The 25490-nt window shown below is 38.5% G+C and overlaps 4 protein-coding genes across 4 annotated transcripts in view; all 4 read left to right on the plus strand.

Moving 5' to 3' along the window:
* The window catches only part of LOC112486497 (arrestin domain-containing protein 3-like), an 8349-nt gene extending 1788 nt beyond the window's left edge, over positions 1 to 6561 (plus strand). The window contains exons 2-6 of the mRNA XM_025053388.1: positions 654 to 723; positions 1103 to 1250; positions 1489 to 1591; positions 3851 to 4116; positions 4301 to 6561. Coding sequence (XP_024909156.1) covers positions 654 to 723; positions 1103 to 1250; positions 1489 to 1591; positions 3851 to 4116; positions 4301 to 4399 — 686 coding nt within the window. The 3' untranslated portion in view covers positions 4400 to 6561. The remainder of the gene's footprint in view (positions 1 to 653; positions 724 to 1102; positions 1251 to 1488; positions 1592 to 3850; positions 4117 to 4300) is intronic.
* Positions 6562 to 6761: 200 nt separating this feature from the next.
* Positions 6762 to 12351, plus strand: LOC103398137 (arrestin domain-containing protein 3-like). Its single transcript, XM_025053493.1, has 7 exons — positions 6762 to 7053; positions 7695 to 7755; positions 7837 to 7987; positions 8066 to 8162; positions 8354 to 8610; positions 8715 to 9014; positions 11478 to 12351. Exons 1-6 carry the CDS (start codon positions 6798 to 6800, stop codon positions 8970 to 8972), a joined length of 1080 nt encoding a protein of 359 aa, XP_024909261.1. The 5' UTR covers positions 6762 to 6797; the 3' UTR covers positions 8973 to 9014; positions 11478 to 12351.
* Positions 12352 to 13079: 728 nt separating this feature from the next.
* LOC103398136 (arrestin domain-containing protein 3-like) lies at positions 13080 to 14924 on the plus strand. The gene is made up of 6 exons (XM_008336655.2): positions 13080 to 13353; positions 13436 to 13496; positions 13599 to 13746; positions 13835 to 13931; positions 14214 to 14470; positions 14590 to 14924. The coding sequence occupies exons 1-6, from the start codon at positions 13095 to 13097 to the stop codon at positions 14827 to 14829; spliced, it is 1062 nt and encodes a 353-aa protein (XP_008334877.1). The 5' UTR covers positions 13080 to 13094; the 3' UTR covers positions 14830 to 14924.
* Positions 14925 to 16201: 1277 nt separating this feature from the next.
* On the plus strand, positions 16202 to 19228 carry LOC103398135 (arrestin domain-containing protein 3-like). Its single transcript, XM_017043028.2, has 6 exons — positions 16202 to 16460; positions 16548 to 16608; positions 16715 to 16886; positions 17028 to 17115; positions 17217 to 17473; positions 18665 to 19228. The coding sequence occupies exons 1-6, from the start codon at positions 16202 to 16204 to the stop codon at positions 18782 to 18784; spliced, it is 957 nt and encodes a 318-aa protein (XP_016898517.1). The 3' UTR covers positions 18785 to 19228.
* Positions 19229 to 25490: the final 6262 nt, after the last annotated feature.

Here is a 25490-nt window from a genome sequence, read left to right on the forward strand (position 1 = left end):
GTGAGTGATTCGTGAGTTCAATATGAATAAATATTTAATATGACTCGGTAGTCACTCACGAATCACTCACAAACTAATGTAAACTAATCTTTCACTACGAACGAATTACTCTCTGAAAACGAATCTTTCACTACGATCTAATTACTCTGCAAACTAATATTTCACTGTGAACTAATCTTTTGCTGTGAACGAATCATTCTCTGTGAACTAATCTTTCGCCGTGAACTAATCTTTCACTACGATCTAATTACTCTGCAAACTAATATTTCACTGTGAACTAATCTTTTGCTGTGAACGAATCATTCTCCGTGAACTAATCTTTCGCCTCGTTCTCGCAGATTCGTTTCATTTGTCACGTGACAGAGAGCTCGGGTCTTTTTTGCTCTCATTTATCTTCACATTGTGGTGTGTTTTTATTTCTTAGCTTTTCGCATGGTTTTAATTGCTTATGCCGGAGATTATGCCGATTGCATTTAGTGTCGGAGAACCGCGCCTTCTTTACAACGCCCACATTAGGGCTAAAGCGCCACCTGCTGTAAAACGAATGAAATGATTAGTTCAAGTTTCGTTCACGACTCGTTCATTTTACTGTTCGAGAGTCAAAGATTCGAATCAATAAAAAGAATCGGTTTAACATGTGTTTTTCTTCACAGCTGTTGGTGGGCCCACCAAACTTCCACCTGGGTCCCACTTGTTTCCGTTCACATGTCAGCTCCCACATGGGTATGTATCCGCTGCAGTGATTATACATACTTGGAGATTCACTATATTTAAATTGACCCGGAGGTTTTTTTTTAATCCATTGCAAGGCAGTGAAAATGGGCTGGTTGTTAGTATTAATAGAAACACGATGACAAGTAAAAACCCTCCACATCATACACCCATGCAATTACTTATTTAACAGCTACAACATGTTGTACTTCCTACACACAAAATCAACAATCGTCCTACTGGGTGGTGTAAATAATACTTAACTTTCATTCAAAACTTCTGGATCAAGACTGCTTCCCTCTGTGTCATCTTAATATAATACAAAATAAATCAAATATGAGTTGAACAGTTTTTCAAAATGTGTATCGACAGCTTTTTTGCATCATTGCAGAGATTTTCCATCTCCTTTCCAAGGGCCCTGTGGGACTATAAGTTACGACTTGACCGTGAGCATCAACAGACCCTGGCACATGTCAAAGGACTTTGGGGCAAAGTTGAAATTTGTAAACCAGATTGACACTAGCCAGCCAGAGCTGAGGGTAAGTGATCCATGACTCATTGCTTCACCAAATCAATGCTTTCTCTGAACCGCCTTGTCACATGATCCACTAGATGTCAGAATGTAACGGGTTTATCACTGCCTTTTATCACAGATTAAATTGATACATCCAAACAACATAACTGTGTTGCTCAAGAAGGCAAAATGTTAAACAAACACAAAACACGTATGGTGAGCCTAGATTTATTATTGCTTTTCTTTTCTTTTGTCCTTTACAGGCTCCTCTCTCAGGCTCTAACCAGACTACACTGTGCTTCCTGTGGTGTGCCTCACCCCCTATCACTATGGCAGTCAACACAGAAAAGAAAGCCTTTGTTCCCGGTACTGTACCGTCTTTCTAACCATCCAACTATCCATTAGACCTAATGTCATCAACTCAGAGGAAACAAGTCAAGTCAATTTGATTTCATTAGTTTAGCCCTTTAGCCTTATTTGCCACATTGGACAGTTTGAAATAAAATTAGACATAATATTGCCTAAATAGCATAATATGTGATCATGAAAAGCATAATTGATCACACACTAAATGTTTACAACATAAGGGGATAGGGATAAGTCTCAGGCTGATTATTTCACTGGTACACAATCTTTTACAAGTATGCCACCCTAAACATACAGTGCCTATCATAAGTATTCACCCCCTTGGATGTTTTACCCTTTTAGTGCTGTCATAAATCAATCATGGTCAATAAAATTTGGCTTTTTTAACACAAGAATTTATTGGAAAAAACTCTTTAATGTCAAAGTGAAAACAAATTTCTACAAAGTAATGTCAATGAAATAAAAACATATAAAGAAATATAATTGTTTACATAATTAATCACCCCCTTTTTAAGTTAATGGTCTAATTCAATAGAGGTCCATCAAATTCTTGCCAATAGTCTCACAATTAGTGAAATGAAGATCACCTGAGTGGTGTGGGTGTGCTTCAAGTGATTGAGGTATAAAACACCTGTGTCCGAATGGTCCAGACTGGTGGATCAGTATTCTTGGTGACAATTACACCATGAAGACAGAAGAACACTCCAAGCAACTCAGGGAAAGGGTGATTGAGAAGTACAATTCAGGGGGGGGATACAAAAAAAATTCCAAGGCATTGAACATCCCCCGGAGTTCAGTGAAATCCATTATCAAGAAATGGAAGGAATATGGCACTTGTGTGAATCTGCCTAGATCAGGCCGCCCTCGTAAACTAAGTGACCGTGCAAGTAGGAGACTAGTGAGAGAAGCAACCAAGACCCCTACGACTACTCTGAAGGAGTTACAAGCTTCAGCTGCGGAGATGGGAGAGACTGTGCATATAGCAACTGCTGCCCGGGTTCTTCACCGGTCAAAGCTTTATGGGAGAGTGGCAATGAGAAAGCCACTGTTGAAGAAAAGTCATATTAGATCTCGACTACAGTTTGCCAAAAAGCACGTGGTCAAGTGGAAGAAGATTCTTTGGTCTGATGAGACCAAAATCGAGCTTTTTGCCCATCAGACAAGACGTCATGTTTGGCGGAAACCAAACACTGCACATCACCAAAAACACACCATCCCCACTGTTAAGCATGGTGGTGGTAGCATCATGCTGTGGGGATGTTTCTCAGCAGCCGGACCTGGAAGGCTTGTAAAGATAGAGGGCAGAATGAATGCTGCAAAGTACACTGAAATCCTGGGGGACAATCTTATTCAGTCTGCAAGAGAACTACGGCTTGGGAGAAGATTTATTTTCCAGCAAGACAATGATATGCATATTGCAAAAGCTACACAAGAATGGTTAAAAAAGAACCAGGTAAATGTTCTGGAGTGGCCGAGTCAAAGCCCAGACCTCAATCCTATAGAGAATTTGTGGCTGGACTTAAAAAGGGCTGTTCATGCCCGATACCCACGCAACCTGACAGAGCTTGAGCGGTTTTGCAAGGAAGAATGGAGCAAAATTGCTGTGGGCAGATGTACAAGACTTATCGAGACTTATCCACACAGACTCACTGCTGTGATTGCATCCAAAGGTGCATCTACAAAATACTGACTGGAAGGGGGTGATTAATTATGCAAACAATTATATTTCTTTATATATTTTTTTTCATTGACATTAATTTGTAGAAATCTGTTTTCACTTTGACATTAAAGAGTTTTTTCCAATAAATTTGTGTGTTAAAAAAGCCAAATTGTATTGACCGTGATTGATTTATGAAAGCACTAAAAGGGTAAAACATCCATGGGGGTGAATACTTATGATAGGCACTGTATTTGCCTTTCAAAGTACCACCACTATGGCTAACATTTAAATGCGGCAGTACATGTGCCCCTTATAAGATTATTGTTTTATATACTAGCCAATAGTGAACAAGTTCTACAGGTGTCACCTCAGTACAAAAAGAAACAAATGCCCATTCTGAAAACAAAAACAAACAAAAAAAACAGAATATTTTTTGCATAACTACAGAAGGAGCCCAAGTACCACAAGTGTTACATGAACCATATTTTGAAAACCACAGCTGTTTTATTTAGCAGTTAAATATACTATTCATTATGAATTTTGATAATGGGTTAATAACAGCCAAATTCATACTCATTATATATATTTTCTACTTTCAGGTGAAACTGTTAAAGTATTCTGTAACTTCAGTAACGGATCATCTCGAACAGCTACTCCTAAATTGAATCTGCTACAGAAGCAGGAGTACTACACCCACAACAGAGCCAATAAAAGATTAATAAATAAGACTATGGCTTCAGTAATTGGACATCCAGTCAACCCTGGCAGCACAGACGTTTACACAGAGATGCTTCTGACAATTCCTACAGATATGCCAGTGACCATCTCTAACTGCAGCATCCTTGTCCTGAGTTATGTAATTGAGGTTGGTACAAACAAAGACTCTATGAGCACATAACACAGGATAATACTGTAAATTACCTGATATGTTTGACCTAAAATGTACAATTGACTGAAAATGGTGCTTCACATATTATCATCCTGGATAATGTTAAAATGATCGATATGTACAATGACATCCTATGTCTTATTGTGGTTTTTTTTTGCAGGCGACCCTGAGTATGTTTGCAGCCCATGACCTGACAGTGTTATTTCCCATCGTCCTCTGTGACACACCAGTTCAGACGCAAGTGCAAGGTTATTATTAGGTGCATTAGCAAAAGATCTGTCTTGAGTTGTTTAAATAAACAACCAAAACACTTTGTATCATTCAAAGTAAAATCAAAAGTAAACTCCTTCACCACAGTATTTAGACTGACTATATATATAAAACTGTATATATATTATCATATATATAATTGGACCATTTGCAAGTCTCCCTTTGGATAACTTAAGACATGACCTCTGCTCAAAAACATGCCATGAAACATATTTCCAGATGAATATATTTCATACTAAAAATGTCCAGTTTAAATTGAGCTTGAACATTGATTGATTTTTCTTTTAAAGTATTGGTCTCGGCAAATAATTTAATCTCTGCCAGTATCACAGTTTCACTGAGGCAGCTCAAACAGTACCAAGTAACTACAAAGAAAGTTGTGGCTTATATTATGCACACTCTGCAAAATACCCAAATGAAGGTATTCATACCCATTTATACTTTCATTCAAACAAATAAGGTGTATTTTTAACAACACTACCCCTCCCCCCAACACAGTAGCCATGGAAATATTTCTTGTGCGTCTTAGGTTAAAAGTGAATGCAATCAAATCAAATATAATAGCAAGCACTGCTCTATGGTAGAAGGCAGACGTTTGTGTTGGCACCTGTTCAGAAACAAAACAGGCTTATGAATGTTAACATGCTGGACCCTGTGGGTAACTTGTGTTTTTCTCTAGCAAAAAGAGAAAATGTTAATTTCCTGACGTTGGCGATTAGCTTTGCATTTATATTTGATTTGATTACATTAATTTTTATGTTAAGAAATGTTAATCTTTACGTTTGTTATTTTTATGTTAAGAATTGTTTCACTTCTGTGTAAACTGCCATATTTGTCAACCTACATCAGTCTTTAATAATGCCATTAGTCAAAATATTGTACTGTGTTTTACAATTTGTGACTAAAGCTCTGTGAATTGTTATTTTCAGAGATTTCAGAGATTCAGATTTTACAGACAGTAATTCAACTGTTACACTGCAGCTGTGTTTTTTTAGAAAAGGAAGTTACATTTTTATGTTTTAATAATTTATAATAATATAATAGTTACTCATATAAACTGAACATACTTTAAATGTACCTTACATAGTATGTTGGGGTACTAATTAAATATATGAAGCTACAGTATGTCAAAATGAGTCTACTTATTGGGCACCTCTGATTTATAATGATTAAATCGTTGCGTTTTTTTAACCTACAAATATTTTCTCATCTCCACTGAAAGACAAGACAGTATCAACAAGTTCTTTCAGTTGGTGCGAAAAAAAAAAAATTGACTTCTCCCTATATTATGTCAAAATGTTTATTTTTATATTACTACTAACACTCTACAGTAACTAGTGTTTTAACAGTGCTGCTATCCTGTGAAAAAATATGCAATTATGTTTTTCTCATGTTGTCATTCATCTCCATACACATTGTTAAAAACTCACTGTTTTGTTTAATGTCACTGTGAAAATACTCGTTGTAGTTTCTTTTTTTGTTTTGTTTTTGAGGGTCCGATAAAATAAGAAAACTTCATTATGTAACTATGTCCATTTGTCTCCTATCGTCTATGGCTTCACTGCGTCTTGTCCTGAACCTCAGTGCCTTTAATTGACCAAACTGGTTATTGATAATTGTGTGGCTCATCATTACCTCAGCAGCCTCTCTTTCTCTGTCAGTCCACCACAAATAAAGGTTTTAACTATTATTACCTTTTCATTTACTTTCTAAATGACTTTGTGTTTTTTTCCTCTCTCTCTGATGTCACTCACCCTGGTGACAAATGTGTAAAATCATTGGTTGCTACAACTGTGTACTGTATAAAATATAAACAACTGTGTTTGTTGCAAATACAAAGACGTGCATGCCACTCCAACTGCTCTGGTCCTTCACTGCTCTCTTTTAATTCTTGTAACGCTACATTTGTTTCACTGTGTAACAACACTTGGGAAACATCTGTACTTAGTCCTCAGATCTCCAACCAAAGTATGTTATTAATATTTAATGTAGGGACCATGACCAATCACCCCGCCCAGAAATTATACTCACTCATGAATCCCTGTTTCAACAGGAAGAGTCAACACCATTATAATGTGTTGCTGTCGGCAAAAATATTTTTGTTTTTGTTTCAGTACAATTTATCAAATAAATATTTCTCTTTGTAATCTTAATACAATTCCCCATCATTTCAACAATCTCCCTGGTATGAGACTACTAAAGTTCAATCTAATCTCATCTGTGTTCTTTTCTTTGGCCAAGTGTAGTTTTACTACAGTTTGTACTTTAGTCCTTTGGTTTAATTATTATCATGGTCTTAAGTCTCAAGTATTTATCTTCAGGCACAGACCTACTCACACTCTTGTACCGTATTACAGCAGCCTTAATAGTCACACCACTACAGCACCATGTCTGGCAACATCAAGATTGTCTCTGTGGCAATTAATCCTGTCAACAAGAGTGGATATTTCACCAGTGGTGATCAGCTCACAGGACAAATCAGTTTACAACTGGATGGTGACTCTAAAATAAACTCACTGAGCATCAAGATGAAGGGAAAAGCAGAAGTGCAGTGGACCGAGCATTCTGGAAGTACTTCAGTGACTTACTATGACAAGCAAAAGTACTTCAGTGTCACGCAGTTTATTATTCCAGAAGAACAAGGTCAGTACAATACTGGGCTTATTCTGTTTATAATTGTGTTGTATGATGCTTCAGCAGAGAGGTAAATGTTAAATTCAAGTTCATTTTAGACTAATTATATTTAGTTTTTAGTTTATTTAGTATTTATTCAGACAGGAAGGTTTGGAGAAAAAGCTAGAGAAGCCAGATTGAGATGGTTTGGACATGTGCAGAGGAGGGACAGTGGATACATTGGTAGAAGAATGTTAGAGATGGAGCTACCAGGTAGGAGACTAAGAGGAAGACCAAAGAGGAGATATATGGATGCAGTGAGGGAGGACATGCAGATAGTTGGAGTCAGAGTAGAAGATACAGAGAACAGGGAGAGATGGAAATCAATGATTCGCTGTGGCAACCCCTGAAAAAAGGGACAAAGCCGAAAGAAGAAGAAGAATATTTAGTATTTAGTACTGCATATCCAGTAAACTTCTAGTGTGTGAGCAACTCCATGTTGCTCTAATCTGGTTTCAGAGAAACAGTTTTAATAAAAAATACACTAAGTTGTTTAACCTCAAAATCAATGAGTTCCAGCCAAGATTGAAATTCAATAGTGGTATCACCCCCCAACCCCCAACCCCAAAAAAACACCACTAAGATTAAATCATATTTTGTCTATTTTTTAGGGAATAACATGGTTCAACAGGGCAGCCATGTCTATCCATTCACTTTCCAGATACCAGAACAGTAAGTTTTCTTCTATTAAAAAATACACCATTAGAGTAAAAGTTATAGAAAATAAAGTAACTGATGTTAAATGTTTTGCAGAGAACTGCCGTCCTCTTTTAGAGGCGCTCACGGAAAGATCCGGTACACAGTGACAGCAGTTCTGAGCAGACCCATGAGACTGGACAGTAAAGATAAGGCAGAGTTCACTGTTCTCCACAGAGGAAACCCAAACACTGATCCGTCATTGATGGTACAGGCTCTAACAGAAACTCAACTTTGACATTTGATCCCAAAAACAAACTCAACCTCAACCTGTTTTTTCCAACAGACTCCACAGAACTGTATTGTTGACAAGAAAATGAAACTTTTTACATCGGGAACCGTGGGAATGGATGTCAATATTCCACAAATAGGCTACAAACAAGGTAAATCCACAAGGTTTCTCTAATCACTGGAAGGCAGTAAAATAATAAACTACATGTGAAAGTCCACCGGCCCAAGGTTGCACAATATTTTGCTTTATTGTTTGATTAGTGTCACTTTGACACTAATACACTAATACGGCTAATCTATGCTTCTTGCACATTTCTCTGTTACTGCTGTTCTACTTTTCTAGGTGAGGGCATAACAGTTGTCACCTCCATTCAAAACAAATGCTCTCGTGCTATTCGACCTAAGTACTGTTTGTACAGTAAGTACAGCTACTTCGCAAAAAGGAAAAGAAAAGTCCAAACCAAAGACATTCTTAAAGAAGTTGGGGAAGATGTTCCACCCTCTGCGGGTCAGACTGTCACCAGGATCATAACAATTCCTCCTTCCATGCAAGTGTCCGTTTTAAACTGCAACATCATCAAAGTCGAATACAGGCTCAGGGTGTGTACTGTATCGTCTTTACCAAATATTCCCGTGAGCCCTTGTGTAGCAGAGAGCTCGTGCTCTAAATTACATGATGACTGATGAGAACTTCTCTGTTACAGATATATTTGGATGTCAAGTATGCTTCAGACCCAGTGATCAAATTCCCCATCATCATCCTGCCTACTCTGGAGGCATGTGATGAAGAACAGCCCTCTGCATATGCTGCTTATGGATTTAATGTTTTTGGAAATGTTGATGTGCCAGGAGCAACCAGCTTCCCACCAAAACCTGCAGCCCCAGGCCCATATGGCCCACCACCACCATATGGTACATATAACATGTACCCCATTTTGAATGGGTTTGATTGGACTAACTAGGTACTCAGCACCTAGCTCTGTCAAAGACATCGGGCCCTACACGTGAGCATCTGTTTCCTTATTAACTTAAATTGTTATCCGAATGGCCAATTTTGAAATGATTAGACTTTATTTATAAGGTTAATAAAGGGTTAATTATATAATAATAATAATAATAATAATAATAATAATAATAATAATAATAATAATAATAATAATAAATTTTGGGATACAAGCGGCCGGAGACGATGATGGATGGATGGATGGATAATAATAATAATACTAAGTAAAATGTTATTTTTGTTAAATTTTTCCAGAGTTTCCAGTATTTATTTTATAACTTACAATTCTACATACAGTACATGCATATATCCATGCACTGACCTACACACCTTTTCAACATTTATCTTGAATAAAGTCATTAACCTTTGATCAAGGCTGTTCAGTCATTACAAGATCCCAGTCTCATGTTTCCAATGGTTTTTTTCCATTGGAAAATTACATGAATATGAGTCATGCTGATTGTGACTTCACATTGTCTCCTGACTTTCCATTACTCAAACACAAAATCAATTTTCTCTATGTAAGATTCGCTTGCCTTAACTCTGTTTCATCAAAGAAAATGGAAAACAATCACATGCAACAATCACATGCAACAAGGCTCAAAAATCATATGAGTTTTACCTCTTACGTTCCTGCAAATGTGATCTCCTGCTGATAATGAAGTAAACTTTGTCAGTAATATTTTACCTATTCTACAAAATGAGTAAGTACTGTAACAGTTACAATATACATTTAACATTTTTAACCCTAGAACACTAACGTCGGTTGATTTTTTTTAACCCACACAGTTCTTGTCATTTGATTTTTGTTGCTGTTGCCTGAGTTGCATGGTTCCTTGGGTAGCTCCAGGCTGCTCACTGATGTCATTAATGGTATGTTTGTTTCCATCCTCCCATTTATGGTTTTTTCAAGAGGCATGCGTTTCGGTGATTCCCACCTGATGTTAGTGATAGAGAGTAACATATTTTACTATTGGAATTTGTGATGCAGGAAGATTGTGCCTTCACCAGACAAGGCTCACATTCACAGGAATGGGTGGACCAAAGAACACGTTCCCAGCTCCATTATTTCTTTGTTTGGAAATTTCTCATTAAGGATTACCTGATTTTTCAATAATTTTGCTGCCTTTAAAAAGGGTCCCCCATGGTACCTTTTTTTATTTTATGAGATATTGTATATTGGGAGCACTAGAATTTGGCATATAGTGTTGTACTTTTACATAAAAATTTATGAAAACTGTATTTTATTTGGGATATTATTTTGGGTAAACATTAGTGATGGTGTTACTAATTTTAACATTAGTGTTCTGGGGTTAATGTAAGTGGATCACTTTAGTCTGGTCATTTGAATAGTAGCTCCCAACCCAAACAGGTGTAGACACTCCTGGTCTACACTTTCTTGTGTAATGGGGACTTTTCCACAGTCCATAAATCCTACCACTTATCTGTGGAATGTCATAAGTGGTATACAGTGGTCCTTCTCCTATTGCGGTAGTTGTGTTCCAAGACCCACTGCAAAAAAGGAAGCAGATGCGAAATAGTTTTTATATTATTTACGTATATATTTACCCTTTAGGAACCTCCCCCACACTGTTATCAACCCTGCCTAGACTCTATTACCCTTTCCCACACAATTATATGCACAGTAGCACTGTATAATGGAAATATAAGACATACATTACGTAAATCAATGAAAAACATAACCATGAAAAATAATGTAATCTAATTTTTTTTTACAAAACATCTACAAAATTGTAGAATAAAATTTCAACTATAAATTAAAATTCAATGTACATGCACATTGTGGGGGCCTGGCGCAGGTTGCAGGAGGGAGAGCACGGGAGTGGCGACATAGGTGCAGCCCCGGACGCAGGTGAGCTCAACTGTAGTAATCAAGCCTCTCCTTATATTAGTAGGAGTCGGGACCAAGGAGAGTAGAGTGAACAGAGGAGTGCATAATGCTTGTACAGGAGGCACAGCTTCTCTGCAAAAGGGGAGGAAAAAGTGCACACAAATTATCTTCTTTTTCTCTTCTGAGAAGTGGGAGAACTCATCCCAGTCAGATATATTATACCTATTCCCCCTGATGTGGAGCCCTGTTGGATCATCACTGTGGAGCACAGGCTCAGGGTGAGCAGGGCTCCTTCTTTAACTTGTTATTCTTACATAGCCAATGTTGTAACGGTTTCCAAACTTTTTTGGCCTTGCACCCACGGAACCCAAAGCACCCGAAGGAAATGTTTATTTACATGTTTTGATTGTGTGAGAAAATCAGTGTTGCACATTTTCCAGTGTCCAGCACCAAAACTTTTCAGGCACATTATCATTGCACCTGTGTGTATGTGTGTGTGTGTGTGTGAGGTGTCACCATAGTGGTAGTCTACTTGGAACCCAATCTGAAAATGTGTAAATAAAAAAAAGTCCATCATCATAGAGTTTTTCTTCACTGATCTTTCCCTCACAGGTTTACCTTGATGTCAAATGTTCTAGAGACCCAGAAATAAAATTTCCAATCACCATCCTGCTGCTGCTTCCATGGACAATGGCCCTCCATCCTGGACCTGTGCACTTCCTTCTGCACCTCCACATTATGAGGCTCCACCTCAATGGCAACAACAATGACAGGACGGAGAAGAAGTCATGTTAAACAAGAGCGTTTTAAAAAGACACATATTGATGTCTTTTATAAAGAGTGGATGCCTTTACTTTTCATTGCTGTTCTTGTCCTCTCAACACGTACATGAAAGAACAACAACAAAGTTATTCCACTTTTTTAACATGTTACTGTATTAAATAATTTATTAAATAGTCTTTTTTATCATAAAATATAAATTATCACTATGGTCCATAACATTTGCTTCTATATAATGGGGATAGCATTTACATTTACAGTATGAATATTATTAAGAATTTTAATAATTGTGATAACCATTTTTGCCAATTTCCTCCTGTGTTTATAAAACTAAATCAAGTGTTTACTTTGCTATTGTTATTTATTTATCCTTTACACATATAAATGTAGTGATCAGGAAAACATTACATGGAGTCATAGTAGCCATAGTGCAGATCACCATGTTCTTAGTGGGTTGCTTTAGTTCATCTCCTTCTGACTAATAATTACAGTAGTTCCCAGTTGGCCTATAATGCAATACATTTTCATATATACTCTTTGGATTATAGTGAGATTACATAAGCATCCTGTAATTATGTTCTGTTCGTAGTTGTCATGTCTGTCTGTTTCCTTTTCCTGCTGTGTGGGGTTATCTGTGGGATCACACTCACCTGTTGGTAATTAGCTTCACTTGTGTCACCTGGTGCTCCCTGTGTATATATACCCCTCTCCCTCACTCTGTCGTGGTTGGATCATTGTGTTTGATCATTGTGATTGTGTTAGATCTTCGTGTTCGTGAGTTTCCTACTCTGTGTTTCCTCGTGTTCCAAAGAGAATTCCATGCCTGTTAGTTCTACGTGTTTTGTTAATTTGGACTTTGTAAATAAAACTTCCTGCACCAGAAAGAGTCTCTCCAGTACTGCATTTGGGTCCTGCCTGCTTCCTGCGTTGCCCGCACACAACAGTCTTCTTAAGGTTTATCTACTGTGTTTGTGAAAGGACAACATCCAGTACACAGTATGTGGTTAAAAAAGCATCTCTAAACTTATTTCTTTTCTGCCAACACACTTTGAAATGTAAAATAATTTAACCTGAATTGTAGACATTTATCTTAAGACACCTGTACTCATCAGAGTATAAAATGTCTCTTTTTCAAATATGAATAATGTTGAAACTCTATAGAAAAATCTGACCTGAGAGTTACAGATAATGTCCCTGAGAGCTGTGGCGATCACATGCTACCAGTGATCACCACTAGGAATGACTCAACAACATTATTTTTCCAGGATATTGACAAATATGTCTTAAACCATGTGATTAAATTCTTTAGTCACATCCCTGACTGAGTCTGTGTGTCAGCACAGACAGGTAGAACAGGTTGTGGGACCTTGGTGTGCCTGTCATCACATAAAAACACCTGCAGCCAGTTTCTGCTCTTGGACTTTCCAACTGGTGTTGCTCTGAGGAGCCATGACCATTGAAAGCTTCTCTATTGAATATGATGCCATCAACAGCAGGAACACTTTCACCAATGGAGACACGATTAGTGGCCGAATCATCCTGCAGGTTTCCATGGAAACCAAAATCCAGTCTCTTATTTTTGTGGGAAAAGGAAAAGCGCGGGTTGTTTGGCATGAATATTATGGACAACACCAACACCGTGTTTACTGGGCTAATGAGAAATATTATGATGTCAAGCAACCTATCCTGAGAGAGACAAGTCAAGATGGTAACATTTTAACACGATGATTGTCCTGCGTTCTGTTTATCACATTGTGAGTAACTATACATGTTTTTCTTGTTTTACCAAGGTACTGCCGTACTTTCTAAAGGAAGACACGTGTTTCCTTTTTCCTTCAAGATTCCTGACAGGTGCCCCTCCCAACCCTCCATTTTAACTTAATATATTTATTAAATGTTTTGCTTTTCTCTTATATATAATCAAATCTTTATTTGTTTGGTTTTTTTTTACAGAAAAATGCCTTCAACATTCAAGCACAGCACGGGCAGAATTGTTCACAAATTGAGGGCAGAGCTCAAACAGTCAATGAAGTTAACCAAAAAGACCAAAGCTCACTTCACATTTGTCTCCAAAAATGACATGGAGTACCCTGGTCTCATGGTAAGAAATATTTCATTTTAAAAACAAAGTTGAAAATCAATTATTTGTGTATTTGAAATTCTAAGTAGAGAACATGTGTGTTTGTTAGGAACCCCAGTATGGATGTAAAGATAAATCTCTGTCATTTTTTGGCTCTGGAACAATTACAATGGATGTACACACCAAACGCATGGGATACAAGCAAGGTATTATTACAGTATATTTGTGAAATGGCATAAAATTCACAGTTTTATAACACATGTATTCAATTAAAAAAATCTGCCCTAACAGCAGAGAGAGATTTGAAGTCAAGTCCTAGTTGTTCAAGCATGGAGTTTGTATTAGAGGATTGGCAATTGAATCCCACCTCGAGAAGAACTTAAAAATGTTATGATTTTTTATAAATATAAAATGACAAACTTCTTCTACTACGACGTGAAGATAGAAATCTTATTTTTTTCCATTTATTTTTTTTGTCAATGTCACAGGTGGCTCTGTCAAAGCCACAGTGGAAATTGTCAACAACTCAAGTCGTGATGTAAAACCCAAGTTCATACTCTATGAGAAGCAAAGTTTCTTTGCCCAAGGTCACAGGAAGCTCTACACCACCGAGATCCTCAAGGAGAAGTCAGAAGCTGTGGCACCTGCTGAAAAAAAGGTTCTTACAAAGGTGATCCCCATCCCGAGGGAACTGCCTCCATCCATCCTGAACTGCTCTATCATCAAGCTGGAGTACAGACTGAAGGTGAAGTACATGGCTCGAATCTATTATGTAATGTTCTCCTCCATGTACCCTCACTGATTCTACAACATTTATCAAGATATTTTAGAAAACAAAAAACTCAACCACTGCTTTTTTCACAGGTCTACCTGGATATCAAATGTGCTTCAGACCCACACATCAAACTCCCCATAATAATCCTGTCTCATTTTTCTGAAGCACAGATGCAATCTCTCAGTACAAACACTGCATTTGAAGATTTTCCAAATCCAAGCACACAGGCCTGGAACAACATGCCACAACCTCTGGATCCCCCACCTTCCTATTCATATGCCATGGCCTCCTCCAGTACTTATCCTGACAAACATAGCAGTTTAATGTAAATCTAGTGATAATAATAAAGGAAAGAGAGATACACTGGTTCTCGTGCGTCATTCTCTTCCACATTCTCATTTATTTGTTCTCATATGTTTGGAGAGCAGAGAGACTCACATGCTCTGTCACCTCAGTTGTTATAAAAGACGTTTTTTTAAATCCTGTTTTTAATCAGAGTCTAAAAGGAAGTGTTTAGGTGTGGATCTGATAGATCCTGTAGGAGTGGTGCTCAAAACTGTTTGAAATTTTTTTGTAGGTGTACAACACTACAGTCCAGCCGCAGCTCAGTGCTACTATAGCTAAGCCTGCCTGTCTTGTATTTACAGTGCACAACTAAAAAGGTATGTGTTACTTGTTTTTGTGTGTTCATCCCACTTATTTAATTAATTACCAATTATTTTTGTTCATTTAAAGAGATATGGGCTTAGTGGGGAAAAGTTGATCAACCACCATTGTTTTGTTTGCAAAATTCTGGGGTAAATTCCAAATATAATTAAAACAATAATAATTGTTGCTTTTTTAAAAAAAAAATGCAGGTTTAGATTATGTGGATACTCTGGATGGTTGTCTCTGTACAGTCTGTGGCTCTGTGATGGATTGGTGAACTGTACCAGGCCCACACCAATTCTTCTTAGGGTTCTACCTCCTCTGTCCACCCAAAAACTCAGATTATAATAAAAGTATACTAATAAATGCATTTTTAATTTTGCAATTTTTTCTTTCGTTTTACTCAATGTCTCTTAAACCGCTGTAAAATGTTTTTATGTTGTTGTGGTCTACTTCACCTGCGTCCTCCTGCATTTAAGGCTTCACTTGTCTCTGACAAATGCTGATGCTGTAACCTCACACCATCAGAGCATATACTGCAATACCTTTAACATAAATTTTGTCTTTCAAGGTAAAAGCACTTTGCTGTTTAGACACTGTTTTATTTTTAAAAAGTTGTTACTCCACCCTATGACTAAGAATTTTTTCTTTCTAATTTTACCATATTATATTGCTTCTTACTTACTATAGATGTAATATTACAGCAACGTATTCCTCAGTAATAAATTGGTCTCCACAGAGGAGTATCATGAAGATGCAAAGTATACAGACTAATGTACACACTTACAGTAATTTATCCTAGTTAAGACCAGAAGGCTGCTGGATAGAATTACCTGTGTGAAAGTGACACCTGCACCTTCTTGGTCACATGATCTTGCATGACACCGATACAGACTGCGCATTAGAGAGCATCGACATCTACTGAAGACACTGACCCACAGCCCTGCTCCAGAACCATTGCTAATGCTTCCATGCACGCTTAAACAAAAATAAAAACAAAAACAACAAAGGCTCTCCTGCATATTTGAGATAATAATTTAGTTTGGTCTGATTATGACTGTGAAGTATCTCTCCTTGGAATACAACAAAGTAAATGAGCGTGGCACCTTCTCTCCGGGGGACACCGTCTCTGGGAAGGTAATTGTGGTGACCAACAAGGAAACAAAGGTGCAATGTTTTGTGGTCAGAGCCAAAGGTAAAGCTGAGGTCACATGGTCTGAACAAGAAGGACAAAACACCGTGGTCCACAACGACAAGAAGAGATACTTTTACTTTAAACATATTATACTCCAGGATAAAAATAAAGGAGATGGTAAGAAATCTTTTACATTGCTGAATGTTTTAGAAAATATGAATTTATTCTTAACATGCAATAGATGTTGTTGTTTTTCTCTATAAGGTTCTGAAATTATTAGATCTGGACGGAATCTGTTTCCATTTACCTTTGAGATTCCAAACACGTACGTGAGCGACCGTAGATTCTATAGTAATAAATATACAGTATCTACGTATATCTCTAAAAATACACTAATTTTTAATGATCTTTTTAATTATCTTTCTTTACAGGGACATGCCTTCATCTTTCAAAGGGAAATGGGGGAAAATTATTTATACATTGCGTGCAAAGCTAACTTTGTCCATTTGGCTCGTCCACAAAACAAAAATTGAATTTCCATTCCTGACCAAGGCTGAGTTCCCATTTGCCTCCAAATCTGAAATGATTATCATTGGACTTCAGGTAGGGAACTTTTTTCTGCTGATTGTTAGTTTGGTGTTTATCTACAGTATATGCTTTGTCTTTGTTTAGAACATACGGTCTTAATTGCAAAGTCAGGCTAATGTTTTGAGCTCTTACTAATCACAGTCTCGACTTTTAAAGGAGCAACAAAGTGCAACCAGGATTTCATTCCTTGGCTCTGGAAAAGTTACTTTCAGTGTTACTTCGGAAACAATGGGAGTAAAGCAAGGTTGAAAAAAAAAGGCTGCAGTATCACTGATATTGAACTAATCAGAGGTATGCTGATTGGCTCTATCTGATTACTTTACTTCTTGTCTAAAATGTAAATAGGTGAGGCCATGGCGGTCTCTGTAGAAATCCTCAATGACTCAACACGTACAGTGACTCCCAAATTCTATCTGAGTGAGACGCAGACTTTTGTGGCTGATTCCAAAAGGGTGGTGCACACAAATGATGTCCTGTTTGGGTCTGGAGACTGTGTTCCAGCTGAGAGCAGGCAGACTGTAACCAGAGTTTTGAGCATTCCTCCACAAACACCTCCAACCTTCTTCAACTGCAGCATGATGAGACTGGAGTATAGGATCAAGGTACCGAGACAGAATACTTTGATTAAACACACCCTTTCCAGACAAACTAGTGTTTTTCCCCAAAAAACAATACATAAACAAAATAAATCAATAAATGGCTGCAACAGACAAACAACAAATAGTCATTGAAAACAAAACATGTTGCTGTTTTGCAAGTGCAGTAATTTTTGGAGTCTTTGTGAGGTGTGAAGTTTGGAGTAAATTCACAGACTTAATCACAAGCTCTGCCTGTTCCTCTATAAAAGAATGCACTTTTTAGTAATATTTCTGTGAAAAGCTAACATGTCGCATTCAGTTTGTATTGAGATTTTGGATATTAGCACCCCATAGTGGCTACATAGTTAAAGAAAACAGGTGAGGTGGGGACATAAAGAAAACCTAGTGTTTTAAAGTAAAGAATTGACTTTTACATCTAATAAATAAAAGTTGATTGTCAGCTAATAAGTGGCCTGCTGAAGACAATTCCTAAAAAATGTGATGTGTTTAGTTAACAGTGTGTTCTTTCCAAAACTGTGGTACGCAGTCCCTAGTGGTACACTGGGTATTACATTACCAGAAGCCTGCTACTTTAGTCTTCTCAGTTTATTTTATTAGGAGTTTAATTCAGATTTCAATATAAAAAATAAAGAAGAATCATTAGGTCTATTTTAAACATAAATTGTTTACTGAAAGATTATTATTAACAAAAGTGGAAATTTCTCATGTTAATTTGAGTCTTCAAGAGATCCCTTATTTGATCAACGCATTTTCATCTGTGTATAAAATGCAAGCGGATTATAATCTTTTATCTTGAATTCGTTTGTAAATTGGTTTACTGCCTAGTTATTTTATTGTGTAGCAGCAAGACGGGAGCGCTCTCACTGTGTTCTGTGTTCTGAGGATATTGTACTCCAGAATATTCTTTGCACTAACATGAAAGGACATTGTTCTCCTATAAACAGTGACTTGTTATGAATTTATATGCGTACATGTGTACAATACAAATACAAAACGGTTTGTGAAACAATGCATTTGAGCACTGATCTGGTGAAAAAGACTGATCATTTCCTCACAAACATCAACATTTCAGGTACAATTGCTGATTCATTGGTAATATTTTAATCTGTAGCATTACATAACATAACTCCGAAGAACGTGTATACATAGATAAGATGACAAACAGCACTGACAGTGGTGCTCCTCTGGTTTCAGGTCTCACTCGATGTCCCACAAGCAGAGATTAAACTTCCCATGGTCGTTATGCTGGGTTCACCAAAGCCACATCAGCAGAAACCAAAGAGATCCATCTGGTTCAGAAAGCTTCCCAGTTGAAAGGATGCACGCAATCAATACGGGGCGGTGCATGTGCTGGACTTAAATGAACCACTTAGAACCGAAATGCATGTTTAGAAGAAATGGTCGAAGAGCTCCGTTTGTTGTGGTGGATCTCCTTTATGGGTTTATATTCAAACCTTAAACTCCTTACATTTTGTTGGATATTTTTTACTTCTGGCCACTAGATGGGGGTATGTCCTAAAATAGTACAACAAGTACAGGAGATTTGTTTCAGTGAATCAAAGATGAATTTGAAATAATATTGTAAGCAAATGTTTTTTCTTGTTTCTTCTCTGCTTCTTCTTCTTCTTCTTCTTCTTCTTCTTCTTCTTCTTCTACTACTACTACTACTACTACTACACCAAACACACCTCCTGTGTGTCCAAGTGATAATGTCATTGTAATTATTATTACCCAAATTAAAATATAGTGTGTTCTTCTTATCTATCTATCTATCTATCTATCTATCTATCTATCTATCTATCTATCTATCTATCTATCTATCTATCTATCTATCTATCTATCTCTCTCTCTATCTATCTATCTATCTATCTATCTATCTATCTATCTATCTATCTATCTAACTATCTAACTATCTATCTATCTATCTTGCACCACATTTGTGTACTTCTCTGCCACTTCTAGTTTCCTTAAAAAATAAACATAGAAATAAACTTTAAAAACAGTATTGATTGTGTTCGATTATCACATACCTACGTACTACATACGCCACCACATAATGAGTTTGTTTACAGTGAATCATATATGTATGCTTTGAGCTTGGTTTAAAAAGTTTTAAAACTTTAAGATGGCTTACAAGAAAAATCATGATTAATGGTCCTGTAGTAAACAACCTTAAAATCATGTGACTGAGAAACATATAATGCCACTATGGTTTTCAAAAAATGTTAGAGGATTTAATTTTTTTTAAAAAAACCAACCCCCCCATATCCAATTAAGATAAAGTTTAGGTTCTAATTGTGTTATGCATGCATTAAGAATGAGTAATCGATTACTCTTACAACAACGCTTCAAGGTACAGAAAGGTAAACAGATACTAAACCAGTTAGATCTGGGAATAAGATGTTAGTAGTTTCTGACGCTGAATCCTTTGTCCCTGACTGGTTTTACAACAGAGAGACTTGAACAAAGGCACATTCATGATGCTAACAGTACATGTGTTGCCCAAACCAGTGGTCCATTAAGTGAAATCATTCCCATGTTCCTGACAGAGACTCTAAGACGTTTCCCTGCCCAGGAGGAGAAACATGTTGAGAACTAAACATCTAATGGTTTACAGCCATCATGGAAACATTAGGTCTGGCCTTTGTGACAGGACATGTGACAGAGAGCGAAATCCAGAGAGAGAGCCATAGAAAAAGAGACTGTTTTGTTCTGACTCAGAGCAAATCAAATCGGGCATGATTGTTTCATATTTATCCAACACAACAGAAAGAAAACCACCAATGCTCTCTCCACTTTAATAATACAAACACAAAAGTGACCAACAAAGGCTCAGACTCACTGTTGTGACGTACTTGTCAAATGCTGCTGTTGTGGGAACCAAAAATTAAAGTCGTATTTCAAACCAGTTGTAGAGAACAACAAATGAATTTTGAAATGAAGCCAAGTAATTGTATGTAACTGAATTAAATTTGACAGTTGGCTATAAATATCAACTTAGCACAGGTTGTCAAATTAAAATGAATGTCTCAGCAGAATGATATGAAAACTTGCTTTATGATTATTGGAGGACATGTTTATAAACAAATGAGATGTCACTCCCTCAACCACCCCTGCAGTTGGAAATACAGTATTCGATGTATTTTAAATGTAGTGTTCTGTTAGTTGTGCAATGAAACAAAACCTTAACTGTTTTAGTTAAGTCTAACAATGTATTTCAGTCAAAACTTTTTTGCACTCAATAAATCATGTGTTTAGCATTGAGACTCATTGAGGTAGCACCCTTAAATACCCTAAAAACTAAAGAAGAACAAAAAAGGGAGTGAATAAAACCTGCCAGACCTGCAGGAGAAACCAAGACCTAACAACACTGTACATGTGGGCCAGAATTGAGGTCACAATAATAATAAAAAAACTTTTACAACACGAAACAGGACCTGTCAAGTAAGAATCAAAGGAATCAAGTTGGTGATTTAGGGATTAAGTTATACAGACCTGGTGGCCAGGGGTTCCAATATGTGCCGGGACCCAGAGAATGGCAGTGTCTGTAGAGCTGCAGTGATTGATTGCTGGCTCAGAGCAATCAATCACTGTCATGAGGGGCATTTTTGCAGTGGATATTTTTTTAGTGGAGTTTACATTCTAAACTATAATGTTGTATCTGAGCACTCAACTCATGTGTATGGCCTATATTCTTATTTTAAGTTAATAACTTTATAACGTCCTCTGATAATAACACAATGTTACTTTGTATAAATAGAATTTTGTGCCTTGAGTGACATGAACTCAGGCCAAAAAAAAAAAAAAAAATCTAGCATGATATGGCCAAGTTAGGAATCCTGAATGTAAATGTTTTTCAGTTTTCTGCAGTGCAGTGAAGTGGCAGCTTCAAACTTGATTGTACAAACTTGCCAAAGCAGGGCCTCCTGTTAAATGAATAATAAAAAAACCCTGATCCTGGTCTAATCACTCAGTGAAGATGTAGGACTTGTGTCTGCAGCTGCCCTTTGATCTAGCTGCCACCACAGTCTTGGTTGTTCTTTGTAGAACCTGCCTGGTAACTAGTCTGGCTCTGTGTACAGTGTGCAGGCTGGCGGTTAACAGTCAGTGACCTACACACAAGTACACACACACACATACACACTTCTGCCTGGTTTTTGGAGAAGAGGGGAGTGTCGCAGCCCCTTTACCTCATTTAGACAGAGCCAACACCATGACAACCGTGCAGGCCTGCTGGCGACTCCCTGTCTTCATCGGCCACGGTTACCATGGTAACCCCCCATGGGGCTCCCGCAGATCAGCGGGATGGGCGTCCAGTTGACTAACTCTCTCCCAGCTGGGGAACAGGGAAGGGAGTGTGAGGCAACAGTATGAAAGAAGGTTCACATGCATGTGTGTGTGTGTGTGGATGTGTGTGTGTGTGTGTGTGTGTGTGTGAGGATGGGTAGGATAGTGTCAGATCCTGAAAAGGAAGGAAGCCTGAGAGTAAAAGGGAGAGAGAGGAAGTAGGAAGGAGAGAGGAGACATCAGAAAAAGACACAAGAGACGACTGGTCTGACAGGCTGAAGTAGATTCTCTCTGCCTACTTACAGCCTTCGGCTTTCCAGCTGGAAAAGTGAATAGAAACCTTCTTCTGAAAATACACTGCAGTGCAGCCACAGCCATTTCAGAACTTGATTCTTCTTGGGATAGCTCTGCTTCACAGTACAACCTAACAAAAACATTCTCACTCTGTCAGGTACTTAGATTCTTGGCCTTAAAGAGTGTCTGTTGTCTTTCTTCCAGCCTTGTAAACACGCCAGTAACAAGTTCTGCATTTTGGAGTTTGGACCCGGTGTAAAAGGGCCACAGATGGCTCTGTGTCTGTAGTGTGGTTGAAGAGAGTAATGGCATCAGTAAGTCCATTGGCTGCTGAGGACTCAGGGGCTTTTTCTGCTCACTAATTGCTCCAAGCTGTGTCCCTTTGAAGACCCACAGACAGATTTTCAAGTGTGTGGAGGAACACAGGCAACTGAAGCTTCAGCCCTTTAAAATCCATTATATGATCCGTCTTCATTATAACTACTTCACTTTCCATATTTAATGTGGTCATGTTATTTATTTTATTGCTTCTCAAAGGATGGGTCAAGGCTGAGAAGGTTTGTCATAGAGGTATTTTATGTGGGTCAAAGATTTAAAATGTTTGTTTTAGTTTAGGACTCAATAGGTATTACCTGTTTCATACACTAAGGAAAAGCGTGAAATTATTATTGCTTATTGTTGCCAGTCCAGTGGCATGTAGTTGCACACTATCGCCTGCAGGGGCTGCTTTAAAATGCATTTTTTTCCAGAAAACTGTTCTGTTAGCAGCTACTGATCTGTGCAGCTGTTAAAACATGATTTGTTCATTGACACAGAAGGTGCATTAGTGCCACCTACTGGGCCATTTCCTGTGGTAATATGTCAAAACCCTGACTGAGAAAGTGAAGTGAAATGAATGAAAACTTTTAGGACCATTAAAATTGTAAAACAAAGAACAATGCAAATTAGTATGCTGTCATTCCTTCCTGTGTTCTATTATAAATGACACAGGAGCAACTCTGTATAAGTATCCTCTTTTTGGAATTACTGCAAACTCTACACATACAGTTATAAATAGTGTATTATCCTTTTACACTGCAAATGTTACATCAAATTATTTCAGTGCATAGGTGTATCAATTGGTTCTAAATTAAAGCAGTGTTTTTAAATGAGCATTTTCGAGTCATTAAAAAACAAGATGCATTATGGGATCACTGTTTTTATTTTATCCACAGTAAAAAGAGGCAATGCAGTTAAGTTTATTATAGTGAAGTTTTTTTTTATTTTGAAAAAGAGAAGAGATAAACTTCCCATAATAAACATTTATTATCAGTTATTAAGTGCAGAAAAGTTTTTTTCATTTCATATAAAAATCCTGGATATATTTTTATCATATATAAAAAGTGACACAGGGCAGCTGGGCCAGTGTTACAGAGAGCAAGTTGCCTAAACATCTTTGAAACAGTCAATACTTAATTTTCCCTTTAATTTTTCTGTTATACGTGCAATAATAGTTTTTTATCCTAAAACTAGCTCTACATAGAGTGTGTGGCTATGTTGTGCATCTGCAGTGGTGACCTTTGGAATAACAAACTGTTTAAATTCTTAAAAATCCCTTGACATACTTTTTTGATCACACAAAGGACTAAAAAACACTTTTGTCTTATTTATGAAACTCAGAGAAGCACCCTCCCCTGCATAGATGGACATTACATATCTTGCAGCCGAAGACACTTTCATGACGCAGTCCCTTGTTGGTGCAGTTTCTGCAGCGCCGAGAGCGCTCTGACATGCGTTCCAGACGGTGTCCATATTCTATGGGTGAATCTGCATGTCTTTTTCGTGCTGCCCGCTCCATGCCTCTTGCCCCTTGGTAGTCTCCAATCAGCTGCTGTGCCAGACGCACACGAAAATGGCGCTGAGTGAACTGTTTGCCGTTGAAGCCTGCCGGTGGGCTTCCCCCCCGGCTCTCCCTTTGGATAATGTAGGCGTTTACAATGCACAAGTTCACGTAAAACCAAAGGAAGTAGCGCCACCACTTCTTACATGGCCTGCCGACCTGATAGCACTCCCTCAGCTGATCACAAAGGTCCACTCCCCTCATGTTCTCCTGGTACAGCAGCAAGGGCAGAGGCCTGGGCACACCAAAAGACAAACTGGTGCTGTCCATGCTGTCACTCTCCCCCTCCACATCCATGTCATGCTGCTCTCTTTCCGGACTAATTCCTACGATCCCTGGAGCGGAATTGGTCGAAAGACAGTTAACCACCTTGACATCTCGTGTCACTGTGGCAACCAAGTTGCCATGCTGGCACTGGTAAAACTCCCCGTGGGCCAGCTTTCCAACATTACGAGGCCTTAGGACCTCTGGGTAACCTTTACGGGCCGGTTGCGTAGGCCCACAGGCGTACAGTCCATCCCTAAGCAACCTTTGGAGGAGGGGTACAGAGGTGAAGAAGCTGTCCATGAAAAGATGGCAGTACTGACCCTCCAGACCACGCACTAGAGAGGTCACCACTCTGTAGGCCAGGGAGGCCACTGCCTCGTCCTCACTAGGTTTACCAACATAGATCTTGGTCCTGTGGCAGTAGCCTGAGCGTGAGTCACACAGCATCCACACTGTCAGCCCTTTTCTGAACGGTTTGGAGGGCATGTACTGGGTGGAGGAGAACCGTCCCTTCATGACAATGGCACACTTGTCTATGGTCAGACAGCGGTTAGGCGTGTATGCATCCCACATTGTGTTTTCTACCACATCAAGGAGAGGCCGTATTTTGAAGAGAGCATCGTAGCCACGCTCCCCACGCACAGGCTCAGACTCACGGTCACACAGCTGGAGATACTGGGTGAGTTTTTCAAAACGCCTGGCAGTCATGGTCTTTTTAAAACCTGCGTTGCCTATGAAAATGTCACTGGCCCAGTACATGCCGATATCTGGGAGCTGATTGATGCCCATGAGAATGTTGAGGCCCACATAAGCTTTCATCTCCCTGACATCAGTCGGGTGCCAGTGAGAGTCTGACTTCCCACTCCTCCTCTGCCGATAGAGGGCGTAGCTGTTTGTTTGTTCCACCATGTGTTCAAAAAGAGAATCTGGGAACAGTATCCGGAAATAGTCACGGGTGTCAGCATCATCCCCCAGCGAGTGCTGAGGGCCGCTGACAGCGGTGAAAGGTTCGATAGAGATCACTTGATCTGGCTCTCCCCAGAAGTCTGGTGAAGTGCAGTCCTCCTCCAGGTCGTCTCCGAGGCTGAAAAAACTCCTGCGCTCATCCTCTTCCAAATCGGAGAAATCAATATCCGAATCGTTTGAGGTGGCGTCGGAGCAGTTAGTGGAGGTAGAATAATAACAGTCCTCCGCGTATTCCTCCTCGTCATGCTTAATGCCATTGCTGCCGGTGACCAAAATTATGTTGCAGCCCCCTCCTGCGATCAGGCTGGCCGCGTCTGCCGCCTCTGG

This window comes from Cynoglossus semilaevis, chromosome Z (assembly GCF_000523025.1).
Source record: "Cynoglossus semilaevis isolate Cse_v1.0 chromosome Z, Cse_v1.0, whole genome shotgun sequence".
NCBI classification, from domain to species: Eukaryota; Metazoa; Chordata; class Actinopteri; order Pleuronectiformes; family Cynoglossidae; genus Cynoglossus; species Cynoglossus semilaevis.

Bases quoted from the DNA above. Each gene is read 5' to 3' on its own strand.
- LOC103398137 (XM_025053493.1), top strand. From the start codon at position 6,798: ATGTCTGGCAACATCAAGATTGTCTCTGTGGCAATTAATCCTGTCAAC. The intron at 7,756-7,836 runs GTAAGTTTTCTT...AATGTTTTGCAG, and splicing joins ACTTTCCAGATACCAGAACA to AGAACTGCCGTCCTCTTTTA. The intron at 8,611-8,714 runs GTGTGTACTGTA...TCTCTGTTACAG, and splicing joins AAGTCGAATACAGGCTCAGG to ATATATTTGGATGTCAAGTA.
- LOC103398135 (XM_017043028.2), top strand. From the start codon at position 16,202: ATGACTGTGAAGTATCTCTCCTTGGAATACAACAAAGTAAATGAGCGT. The intron at 16,609-16,714 runs GTACGTGAGCGA...CTTTCTTTACAG, and splicing joins ACCTTTGAGATTCCAAACAC to GGACATGCCTTCATCTTTCA. The intron at 17,474-18,664 runs GTACCGAGACAG...CTCTGGTTTCAG, and splicing joins GACTGGAGTATAGGATCAAG to GTCTCACTCGATGTCCCACA.
- LOC103398136 (XM_008336655.2), top strand. From the start codon at position 13,095: ATGACCATTGAAAGCTTCTCTATTGAATATGATGCCATCAACAGCAGG. The intron at 13,747-13,834 runs GTAAGAAATATT...TGTGTTTGTTAG, and splicing joins TGGAGTACCCTGGTCTCATG to GAACCCCAGTATGGATGTAA. The intron at 13,932-14,213 runs GTATTATTACAG...TCAATGTCACAG, and splicing joins ACGCATGGGATACAAGCAAG to GTGGCTCTGTCAAAGCCACA.